The sequence below is a fragment of the Mastigoproctus giganteus genome, chromosome 6, assembly GCF_048544385.1.
Source record: "Mastigoproctus giganteus isolate SK-2022 chromosome 6, ASM4854438v1, whole genome shotgun sequence".
NCBI lineage: Eukaryota > Metazoa > Arthropoda > Arachnida > Uropygi > Thelyphonidae > Mastigoproctus > Mastigoproctus giganteus.
The window spans coordinates 149,228,371-149,246,785 of NC_143580.1; the positions used below are offsets into that span (position 1 = coordinate 149,228,371).

Genomic DNA, 18,415 nt, shown 5'->3' on the forward strand with positions numbered 1-18,415 from the left:
CCATCCACTCCAGGTGCCTTTCTTATGTTTAACTTCAACAATTTCTCCTCCACTTTGCTCTCAGTTATTACAAAATCATTAAGCTCCCTGTTTGAGTTTAATATGCTTCTGTCCTCCACTTCCCTACAAAATTCCTCATGTGGGAATGTAAATGCAAAATTAATAAGAAGCAGCATAAAGCAAAATCATTGTAACAAAAATATCCTACAGTTATCTGTTGTGCAACTCCCCCCTTAACACTAGAACTTCCAGCTAGCAAAAATACATGAAACAACTGTTTTTGGTCATTTTGAATGTTGTGCATAAAATAGACTTTTAAGTTGTGTTTTCAGCATTTTATTATAAGCATTGATATGAAGTAACACTTTCCACATACATACTTTTACACACAGTGCACGTTCCTGTAGTTTTGTTTGCCTTGCATCAACTAATTTGCCATTGATGCCCTTTGAGAGGTTTGACCTGGCCACTATTGTTACTGGTTTAAGCTGCTGCTTTCTGTGAATCTATATCTTCTGTTCTGATTTCTTTATTTATGTTCAATATAAAATGTCTTCTCTTTGTATCTTTCCCTGTCACTTCTTTATAAATAATCTAAGCGTTGATTACTGAAAGATCTAATATATTATAAAAGATGTGAACTGGCCAGCTACTTGAACCTGCTTTTGTTGAATATTTTTTAGCCAATTTGGTCTAAAACATCAACTCTTTACTTTATTTCATTGTAATGTAATGCTGTGTTGGTTTCTCTTTCTACCATTACTTACTGCAACACTTCTATGAAGTGTACTCAAGATTATGACATTTTTATTTGCTTTGGCCTCTGATAATTCCCCCTGATGCAATCATCAAGTTTGAAAACTGAAGTAGAATATAATTTTGCTGCCTGCTTTTTTTATGGACATCGGAACTTCTTTAGGAGCATGATTCACAGTTCCCACTATAGTTGTATTTTTAGGATTAATTTCTTTGCCAATTCAAAACTGGTAAAGAAGTTATCAGTGGTTACATTTCTATCTTGATTCAAAAATGTTCCCGTTAGTTTTAGAATGACATATTCAGAAAGTGGTTGACTAGCGTTGGGCACACATAATCTTTCCCCAGATAAGGAAAGCCCAGTAGATACTTTGAAATTGTGTCAGCTGCCAACCAAAATTGGATACCAAATTTGTCTGGTCTTTTGGCCATATACTGGGTGGCCCAGCATCTACTGTTGGAAACAGTTGGAAATAGCTGCTCATCTGTTGTAATGTTTGCTCCAGGTAGATAGCAAACTTCACAGTTGGAAATAAGTTTGCACCATATTTCTGAAGCTAATTTATCATTTCATAGATGTTTCTTCCTTGAAGAACGTACGTGAGTTTGTAAAACTGATAGTTTTTAGACAGAAAACTTACTTAAAATTAAGTAAAAATAGACTTTTTACTTAGCTCAAAATGTGAAAACATCTAATATATAAGTCCTCTGATGATAATAGATGGAATAATAATAATAGATAATTTTATAAATAATGTTTATATAAAGCCTCTCCTTATTTTGAATACACTGGGTTAGTTGGTTGGTTATCTCAGTGACTGTATTTGCATTGCATTTCCATAAATAGTACCTGGAAATTGTGTAATTTTTCCAGTTACTTCAAAATGTGATAGAATTTATATATAAATATTATATTTCTCTCTCTCCTTTTTTTTTTTTTTTTTGAAACACAAGATATATTTCACACTATATATTTTTGCATATTTCTTTCAGATATATGTCGCCAGCCCTCAGACTCAGGTCCTTGTAAAGAATCACAGAGTCGCTGGTTCTATGACCTTAAAAGCCAGACTTGCATTCCATTTGTCTACAGAGGATGTGGAGGCAATAAAAATCGCTTCAAGACACATGATCTTTGCATGAGATTTTGTGGTGGAATTCAGGGTATGTATTATTATAATTATATAATATCAGTGTAAATACACCATAGTTTACCCATAAATTTAACTACCGGAGTAGTGTAAAGGCATCATTTCGGAGCTTGTTGGCTTCGAACTTGTGCACTTGACTAATATTAATTTAAAAAAAAAAAAAGCAAAAGTTTAATCATATTGAGATTCACCACTCAATCCACGTTGTTTAGTTTGTAGTAAAGCTAAAGTCAAAAGGGTGATAATTCAATATCAAAGTTAAAAATATTAACATCCCAATTGAGAAAAGTGTATACCTTTCACATCAGATAATTTTAGATAATTCCATTTGGAATTATCTTTTAGGGACCTTAAAATTAACAGCCATAACATTGCCATTCAAAAGTCACCCCAACTGGTCTAAGAGGATGATGGTGAACTTATGACAGGAATATATATTTTCCATGAAGCTTCTGTTTGTTCAGTTTATCTGTGAATTGTGGAAAAGCTTGATATCTTAAGTTCCCCATTTGTGAAAGTTCAGCTGGTGGGTGAATGTTAAGAATATTAAAAGTAAAATTTTGTTAGATTCATTAGACTGCTAAAGCTCATGTATCTGCAGTTATCTTAGTTAAAATTTTTACTTGGTTTACCTTTGAGGGAATGTGAAATGGAATTGAGGTGTTGACTGAGCTCTGTCTTCAAACAGTTACAGTTAACCACTTCTGGAGTACATATAATTTTTTTTTTTGGGCCCTGTGGAGTACATAATATGTTTTTCAGGGTTGTTTTAAGTAATCCAAATTGGGGAAATAATGAGCCCTTAAACCTGCTTGGCATGTAATCTGCCTTTAATTTCTTAAAGAATTACAGATTATTCTCAGATGGTTCATACTTCCTATACTTCCTGCATATACTCGTTTATGTTACCACATCTATGATAAATTCAATGGAAAAGTTTGGTGAAGCCCAAGCAGTTGCTCTTGGCATTTCAAAGTCTTTTGATTGTATTTAGCATAAAGATCTAAATAAGCTTCCATCTTATGGATTCGACTGTTTTTTGTAATTGGGTGTCCAGTTTTCTGTCTCACTGTTCACTGCTAGTGATGGTAGATGGCTCTGTCTTCTAACTTCTCCCCCAAGGTTTAGTTCTTTCTCCTACCCATTTCCTCTTATATATTAATAACTTTCTCTAATTGACTGAAAATCCTATCCCTAGTTTTGTTGATGATAGTACATTTCAACCTCCAGTTTGAGAAATCTCACCCAGTACAAACAGCTTCAACTTTTTGAATATCCACTACCAATTCCTTAAATACTCATCTCTGATAATTCTCCAATGGGGTGAAGATAATTTAGTTAATTTCAATGCTTCTGACCACTGGTGGTCTTATGTTCAGTTAATGAACTTTCATTTGATTAAAATTAATTTTTATTAGTGAGATGATTTTTATCAGTCTGATTAAATGGTTAGAGAACTATTCCACAAAATGTCTCATACCATGAATATGTGTTTCTTTTAGAAATAAATAGATACTATATCTTATATAGGAAGAAGTGCTTATTTTTAACTTTTTAAAGTTTTCACTGGAAGACAGACGCAAAAGTGTAAATTCTCCCTCCTCCACTAGATTGTTGTACAACTCCCACATGATCTTTAACAACCATACCAAACTAGCTGTTGGGCCTCAGTCCTCACCACAGAGGTGGAACTAGCATCATAGTACTTTTACTTCTGCTAAAAGACTACCTCAGTTTCATTGTTTGTATGTAATCTGTAAGGAAGATGTATGTAATCTGTAAGAACAGATGCATCTACAGCCAATAATAGAAGTGAAATGCAATGTTCTACCATTGTAAAACAGTTTATAATCATAGCTCTCCTCTTTCAATCTAAATAAAATCTGAATATACGAAGGTTGGTAGGGTTGTTAATGTCAGTAAGGATGGTACACTATTACAACAGGATCTGGAAAAGTCAAGCAGATGGGCTGAGAGGTGGCAACTGAAGTCTAACATTCACAAATGCAAAGTGCTGCATGTGGGTAGCAGTAACCTCAGAGTAACATTCCAACTGTGCGGTACTACACTCAGGGTAGTGGAGAATGAAAAAGACTTGGGGGGGGGGGGGTAATTGTGCAGTCAGATATGAAGTTTTTTAAGTAGTGCAAAAAGGCTGCAAGAGTACCTCTTGGGGTCTTGTCAATGATATATAGGAATTTTGCTAGCAAGGATAAGTAGGTGATTATCCCTTTGTATAAGGTCAGGTCACATCTTGATTACTGCATACAGGTCTGGAGGACACATTTTAGGAAAGATGTAGAGCTGCTGGAATGAATACAGAGAAGGGCAATGAGCAGATATCATCTCTTAAGGGCACGAAAGGCAATATTGTTGTACATGTTGGCACTAATGATATTAAGAGCAGGAGACCGGCGGAATTAACAAGTACAGGTCAATGTTGAAAAAAAAAGCTGTGAGTTAGGGTTGAATTTGAAAGTGTCTGCAATTCTGCCCAGACACGATAGGAGGGAGTATATGACGAGAGCCTTGTTGATCAATTTGGCCCTGGAGAGATTGTGCAAGCCTCAACAGGTAGAATTTTTCTCAGCCTGGTCTGTGATTGTTAACAGGAGAGACTGCTTCTACAGGGAAGGGATACACTTAAATTAGCATTTTAGCATTAGCATTAATAGAGGTATACGATGCAAGAAAGCAAGCTTATACAGCATCAGCCAAAAAAAAAAAAAAAAAGCTCCCATTTCACCCCTCCGTTTGTTCCAAATACCTGTCCAGCTGAGACTTAAATTTATTTAGTCTTTCAACTTCCACAACAAAAGATGGAAGTCTGTTCCATCAATCAACTACCCGCTAAAGGCAAATTTCCGCACATCTATCCTACAACTGTCTTTCCTCAATTTGAATTTTATGCCCTCTCAGGTGATTATTCTGAGCAAGAGGAAGATTCCTATCAGCATTGAGCATGCTCAAACCATTCAAAGTTTTATACATCAAAATTAGATCACCTCGAAGGTGCTTAGTCTCCAAGCACTGCAATCTGCACAACTTAAGCCTTTCTTCATAAGAGCAACCCTATGTTCCATACACTAATCTTATTGCCCTTCTCTGTACTTGTTCCAACATTTCTACATCCTTCTTAAAATGAGGCCTCCAGACCTGTATACAGTACTCAAGGTGTGGCCTGACCATTGAGTACTGTATACAGGTCTGGAGGCCTCATTTTAAGAAAGATGTAGAGGCGTTGGAACAAGTACAGAGAAGAGCATACAAGGGGATAATCACCTCTTTATCCCTGCTAGAAACATTCCTGTATATCATTGACAAGACACTATGAGCTACTCTTGCAGACTGTCAGCACTGCTCAGAAAATTTCATATCCGCCTGCACAATTACCCCCAGGTCCTTTTCATTCTCTACCACTGTCAGTGTAGTACCACAGAGTTGATATGTCACTGTGGGGTTACTACTTTCCATATATAGTACTTTACATTTGTCAATGTTAAACTTCATTTGCCACCTCTCAGCCCATCTGCTCAACTTTTCTAGATCATGTGGAGCAGCATACTGTCATTAGTGTCATTAACAACCCTACCAACCTTTGTATCGTCTGCAAACTTGGACATTAAGCCTGATATACCATCATCAATATCATTTATAAATGCAGAAAACAACAATGGACCCAACACTGAACCCTGAGGGATTCCACTAATAACATTAGTCCATGAAGAGCAATGCCCGTTGATTACCACTCTGTCTTCTCCCACTCAACCATCCCTTTATTCATAGCAGTAATTTGCCACCAATGCCACACTATATGATATCAAAGGTATTCCCTATATCCAGTTGCTTTGTGACACATCATAGTATCCAATAAAATTGGTCAGAAAACACTTCCCCGTAACAAACCCATGCTGCGTCCGAACTATAACTGAATTCTTGTCTACATGATCCTGCAGTGTTTCTTTAACCAGTGCCTCCATTAATTTCCCTGGAACAGAAGTTAAACTAACAGGTCTACAATTACTTGTGTCACCCTTTGATCCTCCTTTGTGAATTGGGGTCACATTTGCACATCTCCAGTCCATGGGTACCTCCCCTGAGTCCAAGGAAGCTCTCATGATTATGGCTAAGGGTATGCTTACTTCTTTTGCTGCCTCCTTTAATAAAACTGGATAGATCCCATCCACCACAGGTGCCTTTCTTATGTTTATCTTCAACAATTTCTCCTCCACTCTCCTCTCAGTTATTACAAAATCATCTAGCTTACTGCAAGAGTTTAGTTCACCTCTGGCATAACCCTCCCTGAATAACTCCTCATGTGTGAATGTAGATGCAAAATACTCATTTAGTTTGTTAGCCACCTGAGCAGGATCATCAAGTTGATCCTTCGATATCCAGTGGACCAGTCTGATTCATCCCCTTCCTTCTAGAGTTCACATACGTAAAGAACATTTTGCTGTTTTTCTTTGCATCCCTTGCCAAAGATTTCTCATAATCTGCCTTTGCCTGCCTAACCTCCTTTGTGACTTGGTTACAGACCAGCTTATATCTATCATAGGCTTCCATGTCACCCATTAATTTGTATGTATCCCATGCATTTTTCTTCTCTGACACATGTCTCTTTAATTCATCTGACATTCATTTAGGCCTTAAACCTGAACAATATTCTTTAGTTGGTATGTAAAGCCTGGTAGCTTCCAAGATTAATCCTTTGAATGCTTCCCATTTTGAATTTGCTGTTGGTAACATCATCAGTTGGTCCCACTGTATAGAATTTAAATACTGCAGACCATCGTAGTCGCCTTTATGAAAGCAAAAACCCTTCCCTTTTACCCCTGATGGTAGATACCTCTTTGAGTAAATCCCACTTCAGCACACTGTGATCCCTGCCACCTAGTGGTTCCTTTATCTGTAGATTCTTAATGCATGAGGAATCACTACTGATAATCAGATCAAGTGTATTATGACCTCTAGTTTGCTCCGGAACATGCTGATGTAGACACATTTGGACTGGAAATGTCCAAATGTGTCTACAATTCACAAAAGGGGGATCTAAGGGCAACACGAGTCATTACAGATCTGTTAGTTTAACTTCTGTTCCAGGGGAAAAAAGTAGAATCGCTGTTTAAAGACTCACTGCAGGAACATCTAGACAAGACTGCAGTTATAGTTCAGACAGCATGGATTTGTTATCAGATTGGTCCACTGGATATCGATGGTTCAACTGTTGATAATCATATTAGCATTAGCATTAGTAGAGGCAATTGATGCAAGAAAGCAAGCTTATGCAGCATCAGCCAAAAAAAAAAAAAAAAACCCACTCCCACTTCACCCCTCTGTTCGTTCAAAATACCTGTCCAGCTGAGCCTTAAACTTATTTAGGCTATCAACTTCCACGACAAGGGATGGAAGTCTGTTCCACCAACCAACCACTCGCTGGCTAAAGGCACATTTCCGCAAGTCTGACCTACATCTGTCTTTCCTCAATTTGAATTTATGCCCTCTCAGGTGATTATTTTGAGCGAGAGGAAGAATCCCATCAGCATTGAGCATGCTCAAACCATTCAATGCTTTATACACCTCTATCAGATCACCTCGCTGGTGCCTAGTCTCCAGACACTGTATTTTGCAAATCTTAAGCCTTTCTTCGTAAGAGCACCCCTTTGTTCCATTCACTAATCTTGTTGCCCTTCTCTGTACTCGTTCCAGCAGCTCTACATCCTTCTTGAAATGAGGCCTCCAGGCCTGTATACAGTACTCTAGGTGTGGCCTGACCATTGCCTTATACAAAGGAATAATCACCTCCTTATCCCTGCTAGAAAAATTCCTATATATCATTGATAATACACCATGAGCTACTCTTGCAGCCCATCTGCACTGCTCAGAGAACTTCATATTTGCCTGCACAACCACCCCCAGGTCCCTTTCATTCTCTACCACTGTCAGTGTAATACCACAGAGTTGATACGTTGCTCTGAGGTTGCTGTTTCCCATGTGTAGTACTTTACATTTGTCAATGTTAAACTTCATTTGCCACCTCAAGGTAGCATATTCAGGTAGCTAACAAACTAAATGAATATTTTGCATCTACTTTTACACATGGCGGGTTATTCAGGGAGGGGAATGTATTAAACTCTGAGTTTAATACATTCCCCTTGTAATAACCTTGTAATAATCTTGTAATAACTGAGAGTAAAGTGGAGGAGAAATTGTTGAAGATAAACATAAGAAAGTCACCTGGGGTGGATGGAATCTATTCAGTTATATTAAAGAAGGCAGCCAAGGAAATAAGCAAACTCTTAGCCATAATTACAGACCTGTTAGTTTAATTTCTGTTCCAGGGAAATTAATGGTGGCACTGGTTAAAGAAGCACTGCATGATCATCTAGACAAGACTTCAGTTATAGCTCAGACACATCATGGGATTATTAAGGGGATGTCTTGTCTGACCAGTTTGATTGGATACTATGATTTGGTCACAAAGGAACCTGATGCAAAAAATAATTTTGATATTATATTCTTGGATTTCAGGAAATCTTTTTATACATGGAAGACTGCTGCACAAATTGGAGCAGTGTGGCATTGGAGGCAAATTGCTGCTATTGATAAAGGGATGGTTGAGTGGGAGAAAACGGAGAGTGGTAATCAATGGATCGTGCTCTTCGTGGACTAATGTTATTAGTGGAGAACCCCAGGGTTCAATGTTCGGTCCATTGTTGTTTTCTGTATTAATTAATGATATTGATGATGGTATATCAGGCAAATGTCCAAGTTTGCAGACGATACGAAGGTCGGCAGGGTTATTAATGACACTAATGACAGTATGATGCTGCAACAGGATCTAGAAAAGTTGAGGTGGCAACTGAAATTTAACATTGACAAAAATAAAGTATTGCATATGGGAAGCAATAACCCCAGAGTGATGTTCCAACTGTGTGGTACTACACTGACAGTGGTAGAGAATGAAAAAGGATTGGGGGTAATTGGGCAGGCAGATGTGAAGTTTTCTGAGCAGTGCAGACAATCTGCAAGAGTAGCTCATAGTGTCTTGTCAATAACATAAGGCAATGGTCAGGTCACACCTTGAGTACTGTATGCGGGTCTGGAGGCCTCATTTTCAGAAAGATGTAGAGCTGTTGGAACGAGTACAGAGAAGGGCAACAAGATTAGTGAATGGAAAAAGGGTTGCCCTAATGAAGAAAGGCTTAAATTTTGCAAATTACAGTGTCTGGAGACTAGGCACCTGCGAGGTGATCTGATTGAGGTGTATAAAGCCTTGAATGGTTTGAGCATGCTCAATGCTGATGAGATTTTTCCTCTTGCTTAGAATAATCTCCTGAGAGGGCATAAATTCAAATTGAGGAACGACAGTTGTAGGATAGATGTGTGGAAGTTTGCCTTTAGCCAGCTCGTAGTTCATTTCTGGAACAAACTTCCATCTGTTGTTGTAGAAGTTGATAGCTTAAATAGATTCAAGGCAGAACTAGACAAACATTTGGATCGAGTGTACGGGTGAAATGAGAAGGGTGTGCTTTTTTTTTTTTTTGGCTGATGCTATATAAGCTTGCTTTCTTGCATCATGTGTCTTTTCTAATGCAAATGCTAATTAGTGAGTTGAACAAAGGGTTGCTGCTATCAAGAACGGCTTGAGTTCTGCAAATTGCAGAGTCTAGAGATTAGGCATCTGCAACGTGATCTGATTGAGGTGTATAAAGCCTTGAATGGTTTGAGCATGTTCAATGCTAATGGGATTCTTCCTCTTTCTCAGAATAATTATCTGAGAGGGCATAAATTCAAATTTTGGAAAGACAGTTGTAGGATAGATGTGTGGAAATTTGCCTGTGGGTGGTTGATTGCTTTAACAAATTCCATCTGTTGTTTTGGAAGTTGACAGCATAAATAAGTTCAAGGCTAAACTTTTAGACAAACTAATGGTTGGGTGAAATGGGAAGTGTTTTTTTTTTTTTTTTTTTTTATTTCCTCTGGCTTATTCTATGTAAGGTTGTTTTCTTGCATCTTATGCCTCTACTAATGCTAATGACATTTGTTATTGATAGAAGCGATATTGAGTGGCACTCTTTATTGTGGAAGAAATTTCTCAAGAAAATTTCTATATATTTTTCAAAATATTCTTAGTTTTTGCCTGTTTGGGCTGCAGTCACCCTTCAAGTGATGAAAAATTTCTGGATTCAGGAAAATTTCTGATTGTGTGACATCTTGAGACAGACAGCACAAACAATCATATCTTTTATTCTCATGTGTAGCTGGTTGCAGTGAAAACAAATTTATTCAGCAGATTGCTTGATATTGCTAATCATTCAAACTGGTTTGTTCCTTATTGTGCAAATTAGGGACAAAGAAAATTATTTAATTAATTGTTTTCAATTGAAGACTTTTGTGATACCAAGAAAGAAATGAAAAGTTATCATAACCAGGATGTATCCAAAAAAATTATGGAACAAAATTGCAAATGAGAGGAACATTTGAAGTAAATAGTATTTATTAAATAAATATATTTTTAAAAAGAATGTGCATGATTACAACTTTTTTTTTTGCTTAGTACCATCTGGGTTGAAGGTTGAGAAGATTAAAGAAGATACATGTTGACATCAAACTCGGATTTCTGTAGATTGTACTTTTCAGAGAAATACATGTGAAAGGAAGCTGTTCCAGAAAAGGAAGTTGAAATTATATATGAGGAAGAAGAAAAGTTTTTCTGTGATTTCAGGTTGGACAGTAAAAGGATGCTTACTAGATGCAGTACCTGTTTGGACTAGTTTGAAAGACATTGGAGGAATTCTAGAAGCCAATTCAGAAAGCAGCAGTGCCCATGGAAATATCTATAGAAAAAGGCATGTAGCAGAAACAGAACATCCGTGAGACTGAGAGTAGGGAGACTTTTGAGATGGGTCATTACTCAACTGCCCTCTTTTGAATAGAGTCTTGAAGCCTGAGAAAAGTTATGGGTATACTGCCCCAGATGTGGGAACAATATTCCATGGTAGGGAAGATTTGGGATTTGTACAGAGTGAGTAGCTGTTTAGAAGAAAAGTAAAGTTTGAGAACAAAAGAAAAAAATCCAGCATTTTAGATGCAGAGGAACCAATATTTGCAATGTGCTTATGCCAAAGAGATTAGAAGTCAGGGAATTCCTAGCAGAGATACGTGATTTTGTCTAGAAATCTGTGTTATTGAATAGGAGCGTAGGAGCAGAAGAATCCTTTTTGTGAGACAAAACAGGAATGAGTTTTAGAAGGATGAAATTAACTTTTTTTTTTTTTTTTTTTTTTTGTTAGTTGTTGGCGCATCGGCTTCTGTGGCCATAATCCATCTCCCAAAGTGTTTGCATTTTACTCTGATCCAAGCCTGAGGCTGAATTCGAACCCGCGACCTTTGGGTTACCAGGCAGGCACTTTACCCACCTGGCTAGCCCGTTCGGCATGAAATTAACTGAACTATCTTGCATCATTGGCAAATTATCTGGAGATCAGCATTTAAGGAATTGGTAGTGAATATTCAAGAAGTTGAAGCTATGTCTACAAGGGTTTCCTATGGATAGCATTTCCAGTAAATGAAAGAAAGTCATTAAATGCAAGAGGAGATGAGAGGGAAAAAGAACTGAACCTTGGGAAGACAAGCATTATTGAAGAAGTTAAGACAGTTGTCTACCATCAGTTGAATTTGTACATAGATAGATAACATAAGCCAGTAGATCACTAGCAGATCGACACTGATGAAATCCATATTGGCCTTCATTGATCAAACTTGTGCATATTATTATTTTTATATATAGGAAAGAGACAAATTTAGTATAAACAGCCAGAGGAAGCTTTGCTTTGTTGTTAAATTTTGTGATCGTTTTCCAAGGATTTAGAAAAAAATTTGATGCAGTGAATGTTCCTCTGTGACTTTGCTTTCTGTACCCACCGAAACAGCTGCTGCTAGCTCAAGATTGTTCACTAGTTGGGAAATGGCCTTGAGCCATGACTAAATTGAAAAAATTCACCTAAAATTGCTTGCAGTGTTAGTAGTAAAGTATTCATGATCAGATACTAAGAATAAAATAGCAGATTTATGTTATTCATTGTCAGTTCTGAATAATAATTCTTAAAAGAATGTCTTCTGCTTCTCAACCAGCTCATCCTTTTTTTCATTTGATGTGTAACATGTTTTTTAGATCAACCAAGGCTTGTAAAATGCAAGCAGTTAATATTTGGTTTTTATCCTATTTCCCTCCACACATTCTTTTATTGGAAAGTAATGGGTTTGATTTAGATTGAAATGGATCTTTTATGTAGCTTGTTTATATTTTTAATGAATTTTTTTTTTCTAATTTTTCGGCTATATTTTAATCATTTTTTTTGGCTGTGACTAAGACTCAAGAAGATATAGTAGTCTTTCAGGTGTGTAGAGAAATTGAAAGCCTGGCAATTATTTCTATAAATAAATAAAATGTAAATGTCTGTGAAATTAAAACACCTTTTTCTGTAGCTGTTCCAAGAGATGCAGCATCTTTAGAAACAAACACAGAAATTGTAATTCCAACAAGGCCTTGCCCTCTTTCTAACTGTGAGGATCTTAAGTGTCCATATGGAATGGAATTCAAGTTAGTTAAGGGTTGTACCACCTGCCAGTGTTCCAATCCATGTCAGGTATAGTTTAATATATATTTAATACAAATATTTTTGGGTGTACCTGTTTTTTAATTACAATAAAGCCTTGCCAATCACAGTGCTTTTACAATATGGGACCATTTATTCAGCATTCCTGTGTCTATTAAATGCTCCAAATACTGGCAATTTCTTCTCTTCTGGATGGTGTACATGACTGACCCCATATTTTCTTTGTAATAACCTTGTACATCATGTTCAAGTGTAATGTATTTGCTGTGCATTTGCCATTTAACTGTATAGACTTGATCCAGCCTCTTGATTGAGCAATTCTACTGCAAATGAAATCAATAAGGGTGAATTTTTGTAAAAAAAAAAAAGGGAAGTGTCAAAAGAATTCAATAAAGGTTTAGTATTAGTAACAAAGGAATTTTAATGTAACTTGAATGTGATAGATGCTGGAGTGCTGCAAAGACTTGAGACAAAGTTGATCAGTATGCTTTAAATAGCACAACTTGTGGCCATCTGCAAATTACATGTACATTATTTTCAGATGAAAATGAAGAAAAATTTAAGTTGTCTTACATGTGTTAAGGTCTCAGGAGGAAAAGAAAACTTTCACTGAGTTGAGGAACTAAGATAAATGTTCATCTTGTTAAAAAGCCCAGTCATTGGATTAAAATGTAGGTGGAAGAATGCTTTAATGTTAGCAGCAATACTCTGTTTACTCTCCAGGTGACAAAAAGTGTAAAATGGTAATGAATGAAAATCAAGATAATGAAGTATGGTGAGGAAATGAGGATATTTAGTTAATATCCATTGTGAAAAAATATATGAATATGTATATAAAGACACTCTTACATGATGTAGTTTGAAAAAAAAAAAAGTTTCTTTATTGATGGTTATATCATTTACAAGCACAATATTAACATTAAATTGTTATTTTTGATGTTTCAGGATTCTTTACAAATCCTATCATCTGAACTAAGTAGGACAGTGTTAGCAATTCATTTCTAACTGGCATTCTGATATGATACAATGTGATTATCCTGTCTTTTCAAAGCATCAAAAAGATGCTCTGGCATATTACATGCAGTGGTGAGCTGTAAATATTTTAACAATGGGCTCACTTTTTGATTGGTGGAGTAATTTGATCGGTCACGGAAGCGACACCATCCACGGTTTCCACCAGAGGCGCTTCCCACACTCGCACTACTGTGATTAGAGCGTGTGACACATTTTTTGTGACTGGTATGATGTCTTGAGTCAGGGGTGGATTTAGGGGGTGGACAGATGTGGTTTATTACCCCTCTTAACCATGCATATAAGTGAATGTGTAAAATGTTCCTAGGTCTATCTAAAAAAAAAATAAATTAAAAACCTGGTCATCATGCCTCGCCTTACGATGATAATTGGATACGACAGTGTCTGCAGTTTTAAATTTTTAGAATTTTTTTATAGTATGACGTCACAATCATGCTTCTTGTAGTTACTACACCAGTAAGTATGATTGCAACAATACAAATATTTGTCAACAATTTCTTTTTTCTTCTCCCATTTTCATTACATTCCATTGTTAGGTTCCCCTAACAGCTGTGTATGTCACTTCAACTACAAGATCGGTACATCAATCGGTGCTATTTTACAGAGATATTTAGATATGTTGCTCTCGCAACGTATCTAAATCATAAATCCATTGTATCTTGTCTTCTAGAAATTATGAAAATCTGTGAATGATCAATAAAATATTTACAATAATAAAGCTCTTTTATTTCGTAATCGATATATACAAATCAAAATACCTAAAAGAAACGCAAAGGATGTTTCGCTTAAACCATCTTCCATGCATGCTTGGCACGCGCATCTTTTTTATTCGTATTTTTTTTAACAACTAGGGAAATATAATGGATACATTTTTTTCATGATAAAATTTCAATATTGCGAATAAAAAATAACACGAAATATTTCCCATATAACAAATAACATAAAAACTAGCACAAAGCATTCCACAATATAAAAACAAACTTTCTAGAAAAAGTACACAAAAAAATAACAGATTACATGAAAAAAAATTATTTCCCAAATATTCAAGAAAAATTTATTCTAAAAATTGCCAATTTACTTCTTTATTAATATTTGTTGTCGATCTGCTTTGCTCAATAGCTGAGCGATTATTACAGAGGAATGATTTGACCTAACAATCCAGATCAAATTGAAGCAATGGTTTTCCATTTAGATGTATGGTCATCATAATCTGCAACATGTTTAATTGTCACAATATTATTCATTACGCTGAAAGCTCACTCAGCTCCACTACTAATTACAATGCTTTCAAAGATATTTCTGGCTTTCTTAATTGAAAAGGAATTTCACTCAGTTTTAAAGATAAACTGTCTCTGACAAAATCTCTAAAATCATTAATTTTTATTTCATCTTTTATCAGAAAACAAATTTCTTATTCGGTTTTCACCATCTTGCCCCTGAGACGAACGTTCTTTCACATTCCACGATTTCAGGTAGCATATGTTTAAAATTTCTTTCAATGGTATCATCATTTTCTTTATTTAATTTAAAATCACTCTGTTACATTAATAACTTATCCTTTAAGGATAAAACAATGTATTTAATAACCTGTCATGAGGTAATGTTTTTGCTTTCGATTTTGATTCCTTCAAATTCTTTCCACTTCAACATGCTCTTAATTTTAGCTTCATAATTTCCTTCAGAATTTTTCAAATCAGCAATAGCATTGATAGTTCGAATAATTAATTTATCTGCTTTTACCATTGCAATTCTGTAAAGCTTCTGAATGGTAAGAGAGCTCCTGCAGGATGTCGATCATTAGTGCTAAATTTTTAAGAAATTCCAAATTTAAAAGTCGATTTAATAATCCTGAATATTTAACTTCTGATTCAAAATGTTTGCACAAAGTGGGATAATTCCTCCAACCCGCAATTGCCTTCTGCAAGCTACAAGCTGCCCATGTAAAACAGCTTATTTATTTATTTTTTAATTATTTCCTGTATGCCATTATATTTTAGAATATTTTCTACACAGTGAAAAGCTTGACAAAGTTTTAAAATCTGCCAATATTTCATCTTCGTAAAGTTTATATAATACCTTAGTTGCCTCAACTCCCCCTTCTATGTTGCTATTGTCACTAGTTGTTTGAATTGTGTGCAAAATGTCGGAATCACAGAAATATTCAGCTACCGTGACCAAGTAAACATAGACAGGAGAAATTTACTGGAAGGCACGGATCACTTACTTCTCCGAAAAACATATGCCCGTTTGTCAGAGTAAAGAGGAACCACAACACAGGTTGACCAGAGGCTATCATCTGTGTCGGGAATCTGCTTAATCCTCTGACTGGCTATGGAAAGCAGATTGATGAGTGTGACTTCTCGGTATGTGACTGCATAGGTTTTATGGACACCACTAACATTGTGAAACGGTAATCCCCTTCACCCTTAATTCGCACTTTCTAATTACCTAACTTGCTTAAAGGCCAGAGGTGAGAAAAATGCATACAAAGTTCTCTCTCCTAATTGGTTTGTTACATGGAAATTTTCTTCGTTCAATGGAAACTATTTTAAAGGTAATTTAAAATAGTTTTAAAACCAAGAGGAATTTAAAAAATTCGCTATAAAGAAGTTCATTAAACAGAGGTCCAACTGTAATTAAATCAAAAATGAAGCAATTTTAAAATACATAACCGATCGATTGCTCCATTAAAATGCTGGGAATGGGGCCCCCGTTCGCCCCACCATAGTTTCGGCTCTGGATACTCAATAATTGCATTCAGAATTTCATTTGTAAAATAAATGATCGTCTCAACAATGGGCTCGCAAATTTTCAAAAAAAAATAACAATGGGCTCTCGCAAGCCAACTATAGCTCACCACTGATTACATGTCTTTTATCCTAATAATATACAGGGGCTCACATCTGGTGAGTATGGGCTTGGCACACCCAGGGTCCTGAGCTGGATATCATCATTCTTCAGTTTCTTGGTGATTCCTTTCTACTCTCTCTCTCTCTCTCTCTCTCTCTCTCTCTCTCTCTCTCTCTCTCTCTCTCTCTCTCTCTCTCTCTCTCTCTCTCAGGGTAACTCGGGAATTTTTTTTTTGACTAGTGCAGCATAAGCCTCAGGCTTCCTTGCACCTATTATAATAATAATTCTTGGCGGTAGATTGAATTTCTAAACTAGCAGGCTGGATCACTGAAAGAAGCCATAACTTTCTGCTTAGTGTTTAGCGATTACTCTCTTCCTTTTTTATCTGATATTTTTGGATCCCTTAAATCTCTTAGTAATTGACTGCATTATTAGGATAAGAGAAAATGTGTGTAGCATTTTTTTGAGCTTTGAGCCAATTTGTAGCATAAGAAAATGCTGTCTAGCAGAACTAGACTTAATATTTCTGTACTTAGGTTTGATAATAGGATTTAGAAAGAATCCAGAAACATCACAAGATAACAATGTCAATATCATGCATAAATTATATAACTATTGATAGGAGCCATTTTGTTTTTTCCAATCCACATGGTATAAGAGTGTCTTTATGTATACACACATGCATTTTTATATTAATCAAGATAATGACAATGTGGAAAGAAAAAAAATTTATATTGACAGGATGATAAGCATTACAGAATAATTTTGTTTTTGTGTGATAGAACAGTGTATTTCATTTCATAGTATTGTATTATGTCTGTTTATAAAATTAAAGAACATTTGCTAAAAGAAAGACCAAAATATCTAAATTTCAAGATGTTAGTGCATCAAACTTATAGGTAATTGTATTTGGATTTTTTGAAATTATATGGAGTTAGGAGGATTATCCTGTCCTTTCTTATGTGCATGCATGTCTGTATTTTGTTGAAACCATTAGAATTTAAATTGCCCAGATACCTAGTTTCTTATGTGCCTGATCTTAATGATCACAGCAGAATTAATTTTGCCTTCACAACAAGTTTCCTAGTGAAGCTAACCTCATTAAAGAGTGCAATACTATGGCACTCTTAATGCTCAAAGTAAACACAATGACCTTTGCATTAATGAGCAGTTTAAATCCTGTTGGTTGCAAAAATACAATGAAAAGACAAAACAGTTCTCTAACTTCAAATGATTACAAGATTGTGTGTGTGTGTGTGTGTGTGTGTGTGTGTGTGTGTGTGTGTGTGTGTGTGTGTGTGTGTGTGTGTGTGTGTGTGTGTGTGTGTGTGTGTGTGTGTGTGTGTGTGTGTGTGTGTTTCATTAAATTGCCTCTTAGCACATCTCTATATGATCTATACTGGGGCCCCATCCTTCAGCTTCTGAAACCTGTCTACCTACCCTAGTTCCCAAGTTAGTTGTCCAAGTTTCCCAAGATAGACCTGATGATTTTTCTGCTGATGATATCATGTAATTGATCACCACTCAGTCATTTAATACCAAAATAATAGATATTAACTTATCATTGATTCATTTAGTAGTAGCAAAATAGTGAGAAAAGGACAGGTGAATTAATAATATGTTATTATTTATTTTTTGTTTTTTTAGAATAATTTAGACTGACACCCAAAATTCCAGAAAAATTGTGTATCCTGAAATTAGTAGATCCTAAACATGCCAGATAAATAGTCCCATACTGTACTTGTCTTATATTTTTTCTATTTCATATAGGAGGGGTGGCAATAAAGTTCCTGGACTGGTGCCATTGCAATTATGTTTGATGATCTCGAAAATAAACAGAAGTGTTATGTTGTTCAAAGTTCCTTCAAAAAATGGTGGCACAAAAATTGTCCAGCAGGCTGAGAGATTGAAATGACAATTAGTTTTGTTAGTAGCAGTAATGTTCTATGTCATGATTTTGCGATGGAGAAATGAAATTATATCAGATTTTGCTTTAAACTGGAG

General features: G+C 35.8%; 1 protein-coding gene across 1 annotated transcript in view; it reads left to right on the plus strand.

The window, feature by feature from the left end:
- Window positions 1–18,415, plus strand: part of LOC150084650 (papilin-like) — a 967,274-nt gene that overhangs the window by 807,484 nt on the left and 141,375 nt on the right. The window contains exons 31-32 of the mRNA XM_090376529.1: window positions 1,750–1,920; window positions 12,399–12,559. Coding sequence (XP_090232655.1) covers window positions 1,750–1,920; window positions 12,399–12,559 — 332 coding nt within the window. The remainder of the gene's footprint in view (window positions 1–1,749; window positions 1,921–12,398; window positions 12,560–18,415) is intronic.